The 17710-nt window shown below is 44.0% G+C and overlaps 1 protein-coding gene across 8 annotated transcripts; it reads right to left on the bottom strand.

Annotated features, from left to right (window-relative positions):
* Positions 1-504: 504 nt before the first annotated feature.
* On the bottom strand, positions 505-15478 carry LOC123129848 (uncharacterized). Of its 8 annotated transcripts, none has more exons than XM_044549847.1 (9): positions 15238-15478; positions 9593-9917; positions 9422-9506; positions 9162-9266; positions 3439-3521; positions 1559-2510; positions 1354-1421; positions 1121-1269; positions 743-866 (listed from the first exon to the last, which is right to left on the bottom strand). In XM_044549847.1, exons 1-6 carry the CDS (start codon positions 15275-15277, stop codon positions 2504-2506), a joined length of 645 nt encoding a protein of 214 aa, XP_044405782.1. In that variant the 5' UTR covers positions 15278-15478; the 3' UTR covers positions 743-866; positions 1121-1269; positions 1354-1421; positions 1559-2503. The 8 variants fall into 8 exon arrangements, 6 of the variants coding, with proteins under 6 accessions (XP_044405782.1, XP_044405780.1, XP_044405778.1 ...); XM_044549845.1 differs by having other exon boundaries at positions 1121-1265; XM_044549843.1 differs by having other exon boundaries at positions 1394-1421.
* Between the last annotated feature and the right edge of the window lie 2232 nt (positions 15479-17710).

Below are 17710 nucleotides of genomic sequence, written 5' to 3'. Positions count from 1 at the left end.
ACAAAGTATGAAAAGGGGATACATATTACACAACAAATAGTTTCAGAGCTTTAGAAGGCCATTCAGTTTTGCGTAGTATGTAAATGAGATTAGTATGCTTTCTACTACCTATGCCGAACTGGACGCCGTACTACTTATTTCAGAGTCAACCCATATTTCGATCTCTAAAAGAAACCTGACATGAATCATCTACTACTCGAGAAATTAGATTTATCATGGCTAACCAACATGAAACGATAACAAACCCATCACTAAAGTATGGCATCTTACTTCGTGGCTCAGCTAATGTGTAAATATTTGGCAGATATAGACTATAAACTACTATTTGCGAAAGCAAGGAACATAAACAATAGGTTGTTGTAGCTAGATAAATTACTTATTCAAATTGATTGCCATAATTTTATTAGAAAATGCATGCCTACGAATAGCGCATCTCAGGGAATCCAAGGCCTACAGAAATGTACAACGTCAAGATATAATTCAGACATTGGCATACAGAGAAACTAATAGAAAAACATACACCATTAATCAATCACCATAAGGGCAGCAGCTAGACAGTAGCTGAGCTGCAGGAGATGGTTCCCAAATAATGAACAGAAGGACAATCTCAACAAAATAACCATGAGAGCACCAAACTATCTGCAAACATGAAGAAGGCCCTTTCTTGGATAAGGGACGAATACACCATGATAAAGCAATAATGCAAGCGATGAACCTGCAAAAATATCCTCCAAGTTTTTTCCTGAAAAACCACTGAATATATCCTTGATCGCATATTTATCTCTGTCAAGGTAGCAACGCTACAGGAAGTTTCTCCCAAGAACAAAGTAATGTTGTTTTTCCTTTTTGAGAGATTGATAGCAAACCTGCAATGCATCACAAAGGGATTAGAATTGATAAGAAAAGAAATCCCTGCTATTTTATAGTCGAAGAATAGGCTTGCATCGACAAAAATACAGAAACGCTGAATTTGGACGGTGTAAGGAACCTGCAGTGATATACTAAGCCATAAACTACTTTGCAATGATCTACATGGAAGAGACTTTCAAGCAAGAAGAAATAAATATGGAGAGGAGGGGAATGAGCAATAGTGGATCTGGAGGTAAGAGGAGATACCAACCATGGGACTCGTTAGCTCAACTCAGGCGTCGAATTCATCCAAGGGCCAACGCCCGGCAAGCGAGCACCATTCTGCCACTGCTGCTCCTTGCGGCCCACGCCGGCCTCTGCTCCATCCCATGGATAATCCTTTTGCATATTTATTACTTCCTAGAAATGCATAATTTTGGTCCCAATTATCGTTTTCACTTTTAGTCCCAACGAAAGTATAGATTTGTTCTGCAATTAGTCTACATGACTTGACGACATCAATACAATGCTGACGATGCTTTACCCTTGCACTGAACAATATGCATAGGAACCTGGAGAAAACATGACAAAACAGCATAGCTAAGTGTGGGAAACTGTGATTTGCATGTAAAGATATCCTCAACACAGACATGATAAAATATCAGTAGATAAATGACTAATTAGTGTGGTGATGAAACCAGGAACATACCCTCTTCAATCCCCACGTCCTCACCCTCTTCCTCGGCCAGCCCTCCTGGCTTCCGGCCGCCGTCGCCGACCCCATGATCTAGCGCCAGAAAACACACACACCAAAATTAACCAAGCAAAAGAAAGCACATACCATCAATTGCAGAGGCAGCAGCATACGCAAAACTCATAAGAAATGCAAAGAAAGAAGCTAAGGAGCAGTGCATTACCAGAAGAAAGAAGCACATCCAGGACGCATAAGAAATGCAAAGAAAGAAGCTAAGGAGCAGTGCATTACCAGAAGAAAGAAGCACATCCAGGCAAGCTTATAAATAGCGGATAGCGGACTGGTTGCGGATTAGGGCCCACATAGCAAAATGCGGATAGCAGGCGATATTGCGGGCGCTATGTCCACATAGCCAATTTTTAAAAAACACTCATAAATTTGAGATTGTTGTGTATATGTCTAGGCCATTGACAAAAATATGACACTTAATTTGAGAAATCATCATTTATATAGGAATATAAACTATAATTGAACAATATTTGGTCGTGCAACCATGCAAGCAAGACACATTTACCAAAATAGATTACACAATAGAATAATAAGGACGTATATAGCGGGCGATATTACGAATAGCGGATGATATAGCGGTCTAACAAGTGATATTGCGCCCGCATCATGACAACACGCTATTTTCTAACGCAACCTTAAACTAATAGTGGCAGGGTGACACTACCGCTATTGCAGCCGCAATAGCGGAGGTAGCGGACGCTATTTAAAATCTTGCATCCAGGACGCCTCCTTGTACTGGCGCATGGCCGTGGACGCCACGCGCGTGTAGGGCAGCTCGTCCCACTTGCAGGCGCCCATGTAGACCTCGGGAGCTCGAGCACCTTGCGGAGCGGCACCTGCACCTCACGGTGGAAGGAGCAAAGGAACAGAGAAGGAGCAACCTTAGTGATTCTAGAGCCTGCAAAATAAAAGTAAAGGAAGGTTAGCCAAACAAGCCAGTCTGTTCAATACCTAACACACAACGAATCAAAGACAACCTAGCTTTACATAGCAGAAATTTCAAGTAAGAGGAAAAATATATAATATGATATCTAACTGTGTGAATACATTAGGAAATACCACTTCCAAATTAGAGCGCACCATTCCCCAAAACTCAAGGACTCAATATTCAGAAACTACAGATCATGATAGTCAGTTGTTCTACAACAGCACGTTAAATAACACCTAGGTTGTGTATTATCTCATCACACAAAGAATGTAAATCATCACTCCATAAGATCAAGATTTACTATTTATTCTACTTCTGCCCCCAACGCATGAAAATGCAGCTCCATTTGGAATTTGCTCTCCAGTCAAGTATTTTCTTAAGCAAATAGGCACATAGCAAAAATCCAAACCATCAGATCACTTCATGTGGTCTGTGCGTTTAGTCCCGAGGCCATATCCATCTCCCCTCAACATACAAAAAGCAAAATATCTAGGCAAGTTGAATAGTTAAGGCATTGCCATGTGTTCATTGTCAAATAATCAATGTTTTAGCACACGATACACAATAACGAACTGCATGCATCTCGTAGCTAGACAGAGGAAATACGGATCATGGCTGCTCAGTTCCAAGTGGATATTAACAAACAGAAAAAGGAGAAGTTATCGCAGCATCTGTCAAGCTGCAACATTAACTTGCTAATATTTATTAGGTATGCAACACATAACATACTTTAAGCCTCAAGCCATCAACAATTCCAGGTCCAGGAATTATATGAGCATCAATAATACCAAGTATATTGCTCTCATGTGTAGAATATTCATCTTGAAAGGAAAAAAACTAAGCACACTACGCGAATATGCAAATAGAATGTAAGGATAGGGAATAGCACATTTCTCACCATTCGTCTCGCATAATGAATGTGTTTTCAATGTCAGCAAACTTGCGGTTCTCGAAGATCAAAAGGTTGCGCTTCTCAGCAATCTTCAAAAAAAGTTCATAAGATCCCATTATATAAAGGATGCTGAATTTGCATATTCAATAGTGAACAACTCTGGTAACTAAATAAAGGAGGCATCTACCCATAATCACGAGATAATTACAGCCTGTACTTGCTAAACTGTGTTAGAGTTATAATATAAGTCATATACCCCTTTATATTTATCTTATTGTATGAGGGGTTTCCTGCATATGTTCCACACCTGTACATGTATATATATATCGGCCTATGGCCTCATGGGAATACAAGTTGCTTATTCCTAACATGGTATTAGAGCTAGGTCAATTTTTTTGCACGCTGCAACTCGTGCGTTTGATCCTCTCTACATCCCGACCGATCTCCAACTAGGGCCGCTCGAAGCCTCCCGCTCGATCTCGCCCCGATCGATCTCCAGCTCCCGCCCGCTTCGATCTGCTCCCGCAGGTCCCGCTGGCTTCAATCCCTTCCTGTCTTCGATCGATTCCTCCTGATCGAGCTCCTCCAGCCGGATCGGTTCCTGCAGCGCTGCTCCAGCCGGTCCTGCAGCCGCCCGTCCCGCTCCCGTCCAGCCGACGCTCAGGGAGCTCGGCTGCTGGCCTGTCCCGCTCGGGCGCCACCCAGCCGCCCTTCCCGCAGGCGCCCAGGGCGTCAGATCGGCCCAGGGGGCTCGTCCTGCAGGCGCCCTTGATCTCCTCTCCCGCCGGCTCTCGCTGCTCCCGTAGCAGCGCCTGATTCCGATCCGGTCGTTCTCATCGGATCTTAAAAAAAATGTCTGCTGCATCGGGTTATGTTGCTGTTCCTCGCTGTCCGGTGATCTTTGATGGTACTAACTACACCGAGTTCACTGGCTTCATGCGCATTCACATGCGTGGCATCCGTCTTTGGGGTGTTCTTTCTGGCGAGGTCTGTTGTCCGCCACGTCCAGTTCCTCCGGTGGCCCCTACCCCGCCAACTCCATCGGTTCTTCCTACGGATGCTAATCAGGCTGCCAAGGATGCGGCTAAGGTTGCTGATGAGGTTGCTGATCGTGCTTATGATGAGAGGGTTTTGGCTTATGAGGAGGCTCTTCAGTTGTATCATGGTGCTCTGTCTGCTTACACCCAGTGGCTTGATGATGATGCCCGTGCTGCAGCTGTTCTCACTGCTAGTGTTCTGCCTCAGTTTGCTTCTGAATTTCTGGGTCTTTCTACTGTCTTTGAGATGTGGACCCGTCTTCGTGAGCGCTATCAGCCCTCTGGTGATGCCTTATACCTCTCTGTGATCCGCCAGGAGCATGCTCTTCAGCAGGGTGACTCTACTGTTGATGACTTCTATGCACAGAGTTCTGCTATCTGGCGTCAGCTTGATTCTCTCCGTAGTGCTGGGTGTCGTACCTGCCCCTGTTGCCAGGCTGTCCAGGCCAATTTGGAGTTTCATCGCGTCTATGAGTTCTTGTCTCGGCTTCGTAAGGAGTTTGAGCCCCGGCGTGCTCAGTTGTTTGCTCGTGGCCGTATTTCTCTCATGGAGGCGCTTTCTGAGATTCGTGCAGAGGAGACTCGCTTACGTGGTGCTGGTTTGCTGGAGGTTCCCTCTGTGCTTGCTACTCGTGCTCCTCCGCCACCTGCTCCATCGACCACTTCTCGCTCGAGTGCTCCGCCGCTCTTGCCCACTCCTTCTGGAGGCTCCGGTCGCCCCCGTCCACACTGCGCCTATTGCAACAATGATGGTCATCTTGAGTCTCAGTGCTACACGAAGAAGAAACACCTGCGCAAGGCTCGATCATCATCTTCAGGGACTTCGTCGTCTACCTCGACAGCTTCAGCCATTGCTTTGACTGAGCAGGATATTCTGAGACTTAAGCGTCTGCTCGCGGCTTCAGGTTCTTCCTCGACGGGTACTGCCGGTTCTGTGACTGATGCTTCCCGCACTGAGCAATCACCCTCTACACAGTCAGGTACATCCCCATGGGTTCTGGACTCTGGAGCTTCTTTTCATATGTCTTCTCATTCCTCCACTTTGTCCTCTCTTCGATCACTGGATTCTCCTATTCATGTCTTCACTGCTGATGGTACTCCACTTTCTGTTGCTAGTAGAGGCAATCTTACTACTCCTTCTTATTCTGTTCCTGATGTTGCTCATGTTCCTCGACTTACCATGAATTTGTTTTCTGCTGGTCAACTTACGGATTCTGGTTGTCGTGTCATCCTTGACGTTGACTCTTGTTCTGTTCAGGACCGTCACACGCACACTCTGGTTGGGGCTGGCCCTCGCCGCCGTGATTCTCAGGGTCTTTGGGAGTTGGACTGGCTTCATGTTCCTTCTGCTGCTACCACCATCGCCAGTTCTTCCGCTTCTGTTGCCTCTGTCACTGGTTCCTTCCAGCAGTGGCATCATCGACTTGGTCATCTGTGTGGATCTCGGTTGTCTTCTTTAGTTCGTCGAGGCCTTCTGGGGTCTGTCTCAGGAGATGTCTCTTTAGAGTGTCAGGGTTGTCGTCTTGGTAAGCAGATTCAGTTACCATATTCACATAGTGAGTCCGTGTCTAAGCGTCCTTTCGATTTAGTCCATTCTGATGTATGGGGTCCGGCCCCTTTCGCTTCGAAAGGTGGTCATAAATACTATATTATTTTCATAGATGATTTCTCTCGTTACACATGGCTTTATTTCATGACTTCTCGTTCTGAGGTGTTGTCTATTTATAAGCGTTTTGCTGCCATGGTTCATACTCAGTTCTCTTCACCCATTCGTGTTTTTCGTGCTGACTCCGCTGGCGAGTATATCTCTAAGATGTTGCGTGGTGTTCTTGCTGAACACGGGACTCTCTCTCAATTCTCTTGTCCTGGTGCTCATGCTCAGAATGGTGTGGCTGAGCGAAAGCATCGACATCTTCTTGAGACGGCTCGTGCATTGATGATTGCTGCCTCTCTCCCGCCTCATTTTTGGGCTGAGGCCGTCTCCACATCCACCTATCTTATCAATATACAGCCTTCCGCTGCTCTACAGGGTGGTGTTCCTTTCGAGCGACTTTTTGATCGTTCTCCCGATTATTCGATGCTTCGCTTGTTTGGTTGTGTTTGCTATGTTCTTCTTGCCCCTCGCGAACGCACCAAACTGACTGCTCAGTCTGTTGAGTGCGTTTTCTTAGGCTACAGTGATGAGCATAAGGGCTATCGTTGTTGGGATCCTATTGGTCGTCGGATGCGTATCTCTCGAGATGTGACTTTTGACGAGTCTCGTCCTTTCTACCCACGCCCATCTTCCTCGACTTTTTCAGTGCAGGATATCTCTTTCCTCACTTTTCCTGACACACCTATCACCCTCGCCGACACTGTACCTCTCCGTTCCACTTCCTCTCCTTCTCCACATCTCGTTGACTTGCAGTCACCTTCCTCCCCGGTCTCCTCGTCTAGCTTGTCACCGGGTTCTCCACCTTCATCTCCGGTGACTTCCTCTCCCAGTTTGTCACCGGATTCTACACCTTCATCTCCGGTGACTTCTTCGTCGTCACCCCCTGATTCTACCTTGCCGATTCCTCCTTCTATTATTCCATCTCTTCCTCAACATTACACTCGTCGTCCACGACCAGTTGATGCCTCCGTGGATGGGTCGTCATCTTTCTCTCAGCCTACTTATGGTTTGCGTTCTCGTCCTCGTCCGCCTGTTGATCGCTTTGGATTTCCCACTGCTGGTGCTGCTGTTCTTGAGCCGACTTCTTACCGTCAGGCTGTTGTTCATCCTGAATGGCAGTTTGCGATGGCAGAGGAGATTGCTGCTCTTGAACGCACTGGTACTTGGGATCTTGTTTCTCTTCCTCCCGGAGTCCGTCCGATCACTTGTAAGTGGGTCTACAAGGTTAAGACTCGCTCCGATGGTTCTCTTGAGCGTCACAAAGCTCGTCTTGTGGCTCGTGGTTTTCAGCAGGAGCATGGTCGTGATTATGACGAGACTTTTGCTCCTGTGGCTCATATGACCACTGTTCGTACCCTTCTTGCCGTTGCCTCTGCACGCCACTGGTCTATATCTCAGCTTGATGTTAAGAATGCCTTTCTTAATGGTGAGTTGCGTGAGGAGGTGTACATGCAGCCACCACCTGGGTATTCTGTTCCTGATGGCATGGTATGTCGTCTTCGTCGCTCTCTCTATGGCCTTAAGCAAGCCCCCCGCGCCTGGTTTGAGCGCTTTGCCTCTGTGATCACTGCTGCTGGTTTTTTAGCAAGTGCTCATGATCCCGCATTGTTTATTCACCTTTCTCCTCGTGGTCGGACTCTTCTTCTTCTTTATGTTGATGACATGATCATCACGGGGGATGATCCCGAGTATATTGCCTTTGTAAAGGCCCGTCTTAGTGAGCAGTTTCTTATGTCTGATCTTGGACCTCTTCGCTACTTTCTTGGGATTGAAGTCTCTTCTACCTCTGATGGCTTTTTTATATCCCAGGAAAAGTATATCCAGGATCTTCTTGCTCGTGCTGCTCTTACTGACGAGCGCATTGTTGAGACTCCTATGGAGCTCAATGTTCACCTCCGTGCTACTGATGGTGATCCTCTCCCTGATCCGACGCGTTATCGTCATCTTGTTGGCAGTCTTGTCTATCTAGCTGTCACTCGTCCGGACATCTCTTATCCGGTTCATATTCTGAGTCAGTTTGTCTCTGCCCCCACCTTGGTTCACTATAGTCATCTCCTTCGTATTCTTCGATATCTTCGAGGCACGATCTCTCACCGTCTATTCTTTCCTCGCTCCAGTTCTTTACAGCTCCAGGCCTATTCTGATGCTACGTGGGCTAGTGATCCTTCCGATCGCCGTTCACTTTCTGCTTACTGTGTTTTTCTTGGTGGTTCTCTCATTGCCTGGAAGACGAAGAAACAGCTTGCAGTTTCCCGTTCGAGTGCCGAGGCTGAGTTGCGAGCAATGGCTCTTTTGACGGCAGAGGTGACTTGGTTACGGTGGTTACTTCAGGATTTTGGTGTTTCTGTCACTACACCGACTCTGCTTCTATCTGACAGTACAGGTGCTATCAGCATTGCACGCGATCCTGTGAAGCATGAGCTCACCAAGCATATTGGTGTTGATGCTTTCTATGTGCGCGCTGCTGTGCAGGATGAGGTTATTGCTCTTCAGTATGTGCCTTCCGAGTTACAGTTGGCGGATTTCCTGACAAAGGCACAGACTAGAGCACAACATGGCTTTTATCTCTCCAAACTCAGTGTTGTTCATCCACCATGAGTTTGAGGGGGGGTGTTAGAGTTATAATATAAGTCATATACCCCTTTATATTTATCTTATTGTATGAGGGGTTTCCTGCATATGTTCCACACCTGTACATGTATATATATATCGGCCTATGGCCTCATGGGAATACAAGTTGCTTATTCCTAACAAACTGATCCTTCTCCTAGTACTTGGCGTCCTCTCCCTCCATAAACATGGCAGAAATCAACCATAAACAGAGCTTAAAACAGGATGTAAGATGAAAAAAAGCTTGTCAAGTTGAACCCATAAGCATGGAGGCTATACGATATTAGAAGAAAAAACATGGAAAATGTCATAGCTAGTAGAGCAGGAGCATTGCTACTCAAACCTAAAAAAATTGAGGATTGCAACTCAGATCTAATAAAAACGTCACAGCATTGAAGTTCATATGAACATCAATTCACTGTAACTACCTTTCTGGGCAGGTCACCTCGCTCTCGTGTAAACCGCAGCCACCACTGCCTTCCTCTTCTCTCCTGAGCACTTGCCGCCGACCTTTGTGCCCTCGCCTCTCGCCTCTGGCCTCAGTGCGAACATCAATTCACAATAACTGCCTTTCGGGGCGGGTTGGTGGACGAAGTAGATGGCTTCAGTGGAATGAATTTGACAAACAGCAGCAGCAATCTATGTAGCGTCTTGAACCATGGAAGAAGGTGGGGGAGCAGGAAGGGACCTTGTGCGTGGCGTAGTCGTGGCCATGGTCGGGCTGGACGGCGTCTCCGTCGAGCTCGTCCATGGAAGGTAGGAAGGAGCTGCAGCTGCTCAACAGAAAAAGAAATCAAGGGTCCGATTCGACCTGATGTGATGTGAGAGAGGAGAGTAGTCGGGGAAAGGGAGAGCTCACCGTTGCAACCGGGCGACCAGAGAGGTGGAGGATGGAGGCGGAGGAGGGATCCGTGCCTGGAAGCCGTCACGCCGCCGCATCCATGGAGACGCTGCTGCTGCTGCTGCAGATCGAGAAAGCAAAGAAATTAGGGGAAGGATGTGAGCAGTGACGGCACGCAGGTGGATCGGCCGCTTCTCGCCGATGGATGCAACCTCGTCCTCCCTGGCCTTGGCCGCCGCCGCCCCGCCCACGGCCGCCACATCAGCACTCTCCGCGCCCGCCCCGGCCGGCTTTCTTGGCCCCCCTGGCTGCTCCACCCCCACCGCGGGCTTCTTGGACCTCCCCTGTGTTGGAATTATGTGTCCTGCAACTATATTCAAATTACTAGGAATTACTAATATTCGAAATACCTCATTATGGAATTGTACATGTATTTATACATGGAATTGATTTACATGTTTAGCATGGAATTATTACTTGTTGGAATGTACTTAAGTGATATATGCTTAAGGAAGCTGGTCGATTATCAGTGGAATACAATATACTATTTATATTGGAAAGACTACCCGGGTACAGTGATAATCGGAAGGAGCTAGATCATATAGTTAGATTACAGCCCTAATGTTGGTCTACATAACTAGAGGAATTTACACTCTATTATGGCGCGTTGCTCACAAGCGCGTGCTCCGGGGACATGACGGGTAGAATCCGTTAACAGACAAATATGATCGTGGTTGGTAATTTGATCTGGACTCTATCCCGGAAACTAGTGGAAGAAAAACTAGGAATCTTATATCTGTATAAGAGGTGGACTCTTTGGAAAGACAGTATAAGAAGGTCCCTACCCCCTAGCCTCAGAGATGCGAATTGTGAGCGGCACCACGGATAAGCGCAGAGGAATAGGGGGTAGACCAAAAACCTAAATTTCTTACATTGGCATCGGAGCTAGGTTGAAGGTCGCCGCCACTATCCTAATCCGTCCTGCAACTCTGCCGTTGAGGTGGACGGCTGCCATCCTGATACAATCCGCTGCGTATCGTTCTGTCCCCGAGTGCGTCTAGTGCAAAGATCTACCGCTTCTTCCTGGTCGCACTCCTGCGGCGCGTCAAGCGGGCGCAAGCCGCGGCAGAATCCCAGGTGCTTCTGTGTTCGGGGCTATGCGTTCGATCGTCCCGGAAAAGTGACACGGATCGAGGACTGCTGGTACATCTTGCATGCCCGTGGATCGTGCAGGCCCGTAATCCCACTACTTCAAACTGTCGCCGGCCGGCCGCGGCCGTGAACCTCTGTCGTCGTTGTAGCCATCGCCATCCACAAATAATCCGCTGTGTCCGCTGCTGTCGATTGATGTGCTGACTGCTCAGTGCTGCACTCATACGCTGCTCGCACTTAACGCGGCTAGTATGCGATTATATCACATGCGTGTTCCCTGATGCAGCGCGAGGAAAGTCAGGTTCGAGTGATCAACCAATAAAGGAGTACATCTGGATCGCTCTCAAAGCGCATGTTGATCAAGGAAGGCTAGTGGCCTTGGCTGTTTTGTTTCTTTGCGCGAGCGGATCGAGAGTAATAGTGCTGATTGTACATTAGTACTACGGATTGCAAAGAGCCAAAGAGGTGCACAAGTGATCACATACACGTCAATTCTTCGCTGGATTTCTTTGTTCTACTGCTGGAGGAAGTGTTGCGTCGTCATGAAGAGAGAAGTTTCGGTTTCGATCCGACCAAGCAACGATTTTTTTTCTGGGTCGCCGGGCCCTCGCCTCCTGCTTTGCACATAAGGACCAACGATTCTGTAATTATACCGACATCGGAACAGAATGGCTTCTGTGATTCTAATTTTTGTGGTGGAACTCGACGAGTATTCTGGAATTCAACGGAATACACGGAAACTATGTCCTTGTGGTTCTGGCTTGTTGGAGGAATCTCTGAAGGCACCTGTTCACGCATGCTGTCAGGGAAGGAATATTAAATTCACATATTTCCTAGCATCTATTAATGAGTTTATTTTATTAGATTGCTGCTTAACAAACTAACTTGTTTGGTTGCTAATCCATTGCATGTAAATCATAGCAAGGAAAAGGTATCACTCCTTGGAAGAAATTTAGGAGGACTCCAAATCATAAATGCATGGATGAATTGCAACGAGCAAATGATTATGTGGAAAATTATTCATAATCTGGAAAGGGATTTCAAAGAAGTGTTATTATTGAGCATCACTTATTTATGGAGGAAGATGGGAGTCACTCCAAGGACAAGGAAATTTGCTCTTTGTTTGTCGGTATGTCTAATGATAATATTTCCACTATAGATATTTATTTGTGGTATTTTTTCAAATAGTTGGATTATGGTGTTTTATATACATCATTTATTGTTGGAATATCATAGCAACTTCATTGGCATGCAAAAAAAAAATCAAAGGAAAATTGATATACTTTGAATTGGAAATTATGCCATAAAACTCCCTCGTGGAGGAAAACTATTGTTGTTATAGGACATGTTATTTAACCTCAATGAGAAGGGATTAAATTTATTGCTCCATCTTGGAATCTATTGATTATGACACACTATTTGGAAAAGGGAGAGTGGAAATATTGCTCAATGGTTAAATTAGTGCATTATGATTTTCACACAATGGTCCATCTTTCTTGATGTCCATTGGAAGTTGGTAGACCAATTTTTTTTTATTGGGCAAAGATTACTCCATATGGAGGAATATCGACAATGGGAACACATGCTTGGAATCTTATCATCTACACCATCAATGACTTGGTCACATATCTTGGAACTGGATCAAGAGGCTTATTGATTCTGGAATTTTAAACTTTAGTGGGAGGACTAATGATACATGTGAAGCATATATGTGTTTTTTTAATACATGTTTATTAAGGTGGAAGGAGATGAAAGGGCTTCACATCGTTTCCTTTTTATATACTTACGGTATTTCTTTGGACATCCCCACTAGAGGTCACATTGTTTATTTCATCTCACTCTTCCATGATTACACTTTTACATGGTTATGCTTATATTTTATTATACAAGTCGGAAGGTTTTATTGTGCTGGTCACATGTTATACTGAAGTGGAAAATCAGTTGATTAAATAATATCATAGTTTTAACAACCGATTGGTGGGGGAAGTACACTTCAGGAATATATCGTTTGTATGTAAAGAGCATGGAATTATTCACCATTGTTATATACCATACACTCCACAATTGAACGGAGGAATTGACTGTCTTGTATACCCCTTGTTGTTTGGAAAGAAGCATTGTGTACTATCATTTGTTGTATCTTTCTCCATCTAGTACAGTCACTTGGCTGGAAGGAAATATTCTATTTTGGCATGAAATTCACAGTTATTACAAAGCGCACACCAGGAATTTTTTCATGGTTCTTCTAGTGGATCAAAGGGTGTTTCCTTAGTTATCTGGAAAATGAATACTGGTGGAAAGTAGGAACACAATCATTTTTATCATCAAGTGTGGAATTATTGACAATCATACTGGAATATAATCTTGACCCCAAGGAAACTACAAGTGACACTCCCAACATGACATGCTTAGGATAAGTGGGAGGAATTAACTTGGAATGTAATCTCTGGATAATTGTTATGTGATTTTGGGGGGAAGTCACTCTAAATACTAGAGGAAAACTCCTAAGAAGGATTAAATTTTTCATCAATGTCAACTATGAGTGGAAGAAATGCGGGAAGGAATAAACTCAATAAGGAAATGTATAGTTTGGGAAGTTATTATCATACCAAACAACCGCAAGCCCATTGTTTGTAAGCTTTTTTTTTTGTAAGGAAATTTGGCTCATTGGAATATTATAATATCACTCTTGCTATTCAGTTCTTTACACAAAAGGAACATATACTTTATGGAAACTCTCTCTCCTGGAATATAGGGAAGAGGAACTAAAGGCATGGTTTGCTAATTGAGTATATTAATGTATGGTCTTATAACAAGCTTCACATCAATGGAATAGCAGGTCATATGGTTTTTTGAATGAAGCAAGGCGGTCATCTACAAATGTAAGTGTAAAATAGTTTACATTATATTGTATACATTAACATTCTTTGGCTGTTTGTGCATTGATAACTCACATTGATGGAAGTGTAAGCTTGGTCATTTTCTAACTTTCATATGAAAGGAATTTCTGGAGCTTCCAATGTTTCGGGAGTGGAAATACATAGAAAATATTTTGAAGTGTTTCTCTATGGAAAATTGAAAATATGTTAAAAATACCTTTGATAAAGGAAATCATACTTAGTGAGGAATTATATTTGAACTCCTGAGGAAAAATGGAACAATAAATGGTACTGGAATTGATATGTATCTTCATTATATTATCATGCCTTAGCTACCGGAATTTATGTTGCATTCAAGCAATGGAAGGAAAGACGAGCAGCTAAGGGAATCTCACACATCATATAAGATTGTGGAAAGTGCATCACAACCTGTCACTTGTTCTGAAATTTATATTAAAGGTAAACACATTGAGGAAGTTATTATTCTATCTACGAGATGAGAAATAAGTCCAGGTACGCATATTCAATTATTGTTTTAAGTACTAATATGGTGCAGGTTCACTGACCGAAGTCAGGAATTTCTTACAAAGCATGGTTACTGATGGAACTTCATTTAGTGATTGGATTTGATATGTATGTGGTTTTAAAATTTTATTCAACATGGTTATCTTATACTTGACTCGATGTAGAATTATTCATATTATTGATATATGTGGTTGGAAATAATTGATGTGGAAATTCACTTGAGGAAACAAAATACTCAAGGTGCCTATAAAAGGTGGAATTACACTCGAGGAAATAATACTCGAGACGCCGAGGACAACTATGCTGGAACAATTAGGCGGAAATTTAAAGTCTCTCGTGTCACAGCAAGGAAACATATTGAAGGGAAGTATCACTATATTTATATATTTGTGGGTTTTCAACATTGTGTTAATATGATTGTTGATCCCTTGACTAAGCCTCTTAGTCAGGAGGTATTTGGCAAGCATGTTAAGGCTATGGGTTTACGAATATTTGAATGGTCGTTTGGGACAAGTGGGAGATGTTGGAATTATGTGTCCTGCAACTATATTCAAATTACTAGGAATTACTAATATTCGAATACCTCATTATGGAATTGTACATGTATTTATACATGGAATTGATTTACATGTTTAGCATGGAATTGTTACTTGCTGGAATGTACTTAAGTGATATATGCTTAAGGAAGCTGGTCGATTATCAGTGGAATACAATATACTATTTATATTGGAAAGACTACCCGGGTACAGTGATAATCGGAAGGAGCTAGATCATATAGTTAGATTACAGCCCTAATGTTGATCTACATAATTAGAGGAATTTACACTCTATTATGGCGCGTTGCTCACAAGCGCGTGCTCCGGGGACATGACGGGTAGAATCCGTTAACAGACAAATATGATCGTGGTTGGTAATTTGATCTGGACTCTATCCCGGAAACTAGTGGAAGAAAAACTAGGAATCTTATATCTGTATAAGAGGTGGACTCTTTGGAAAGACAGTATAAGAAGGTCCCTACCCCCTAGCCTCAGAGATGCGAATTGTGAGCGGCACCACGGATAAGCGCAGAGGAATAGGGGGTAGACCAAAAACCTAAATTTCTTACACCCTGCTTCTCTACCCCCGATTTGAAGCCCCGGCCATCCATGCGAGAGGCCCCCTCGTCAGCGCCAGTGGGAAGGAGGAAGGAGGAGGAAGGGGGAGAATGGATGCAGCGGCCGGTGGCTATCCGGACGAGCAGGAACGAGGGAGGAGGTGCGGCGCTGTCGGGGGAGGGAGGGAGGGAGGGAGGAGGTGCGGCGCTGTCAAGGGAGGGAGGGAGGAGATGTGTGCCGGCTAGGGTTGGTGCGGGTGTGGGCTCTGGCGCAGCAACCCCGCGACCAGGATTGGGAGCGGAGCGCGTGCGGGGATTGGGCGAAAGCCTTTTCCACCCGAGATCGATCGACCCAACCAATAAACACGCGGCGCGAGCCCACCAGTCATTGGACAGCAAGAACCACCGTGAAGTGAAATCGGGTCTAACAGCAGGTAAAGATTCGACGGCTCAGACATCCTAGATGGCCAGATCAGACGGCCGACGAAGATCGAATCGGGGGAGCCTCCTGGAGGTGAGTTGGCTAGCCTCTTTTTTGTTTTAAATATTTAGTGTCAAAGATGGCACTCGTTAGATCTACCTTCGCTTTTGTGCCTAGCTAGGGGCGTTAAACGATAGCGCTAGTTGGGAGGCAACCCAATTTTCCTTTGCGTGTTTTTGTTTTTGCTCCTGTTTAGTAATAAATCTTGCATCTAACTTCTGTTTAGATGTATTTTTATCTTTTAATTATTGTTTGTGCCAAGTAGAACCTATAGGATAACCTATGATGATAGTTGATTTGATTTTGCTGAAAAACAGAAACTTTGCACGCACGAATTTAGTTGTGTTAAATCACAGAAACGTGATTTTGCGTTGATTCTTTTTGTTGTTGTTCAATAAACAAATTGTCCAGGACTTCCTATTTTGGTAGAATTTTAGAGTTAGAGAAGTTTGCTTTAGTTACAGATTGCTACAGACTGTTCTGTTTTTGACAGATTCTGTTTTTCGTGTGTTATTTGCTTATTTTGATGCATCTATTGCTAGTAAAATAGTTTATAAACCATAGAGAAGTTGGAATACAGTAGGTTTAACACCAAAATAAATAAATAATGAGTTCATTACAGTACTTTATGTGGTGGTTTTGTTTTCTTTCACTAACGAAGCTTATAAGATTTCCTGTTGAGTTTTGTGTTGTGAAGTTTTCAAGTTTTGGGTAAAGCTTTTATGGACTATGAAATAAGGAGTGGTAAGATCCTAAGCTTGGGGATGCCCAAGGCACCCCAAGATATTCAAGAATAGCCAAAAGCCTAAGCTTGGGGATGTCCCGGGAAGGCATCCCCTCTTTCGTCTTCGTTCATTGGTAACTTTACTTGGAGCTATATTTTTATTCGCCACATGATATGTGTTTTGCTTGGAACGTCGTGTATTATATTAGTCTTTGCCTTTTAGTTTACCACAATCATCCTTTCTGTACACACCTTTTGGGAGAAGCCTATTTGATTAGAATTTGCTAGAATACTCTATGTGCTTCACTTATATCTTTTGAGCTTGATAGTTTTTGCTCTAGTGTTTCACTTATATCTTTTAGAGCACGGTGGTGTCTTAATTTTGAAGAAATCATTAGTCTCTCATGCTTCACTTATATCTTTTTGAGAGTCTTTTAGAACAGCATGGTATTTGTATGGTTATAAAATTGGTCCTAGAATGGTAGGCATCCAAGTTGGGTATAATAAAAACTATCATAGGAAGTGAATTGGATGCTATGATCAATTTGATACTTGATATTTGTTTTGAGATAGGGAGGTAGTGATATTAAAGTCATGCTAGTTGGGTGATTATGAATTTAAAGAATGCTTGTGTTGAAGTTACCAAGTCCCGTAGCATGCACGTATGGTTAAAGTTGTGTAACAAATTTGAAATATGAAGTGTACCTGGCTTGTGCATCCTTATGAGTGGCGGTCGGGGACGAGCGATGGTATTTTCCTACCAATCTATCCCCCTAGGAGCATGCGTGTAGTGCTTGATTTTTGATGACTTCTATTTTTTTTCAATAAGTATATGAGTTCTTTTGACTAATGTTGAGTCCATAGATTATACACACTTTTACCTTTCCGCCATTGCTAGCCTCTTCGGTACCGTGCATTGCCCTTTCTCACCTTGAGAGTTGGTGCAAACTTCGCTGGTGCATCCAAACCCCGTGATACGATACGCTCTATCACACATAAACCTCCTTATATCTTCCTCAAAACAGCCACCATACCTACCTATTATGGCATTTCCATAGCCATTCCGAGATATATTGCCATGCAACTTTCCACCGTTCCGTTTATCATCATCATGACATACTTTACTTTTGTCATATTGCCATTGCATGATCATGTAGTTGACATCATATTTGTGGCAAAGACACCATGCATTATTTTTCATACATGTCACTCTTGATTCATTGCACCATCCCGGTACACAGCCGGAGGCATTCATATAGAGTTATATCTTGTTCTAGTTTCG

This window comes from Triticum aestivum, chromosome 1B, assembly GCF_018294505.1.
Source record: "Triticum aestivum cultivar Chinese Spring chromosome 1B, IWGSC CS RefSeq v2.1, whole genome shotgun sequence".
Lineage (NCBI taxonomy): Eukaryota > Viridiplantae > Streptophyta > Magnoliopsida > Poales > Poaceae > Triticum > Triticum aestivum.
This window is presented reverse-complemented; position numbering and strand designations above follow the sequence as displayed.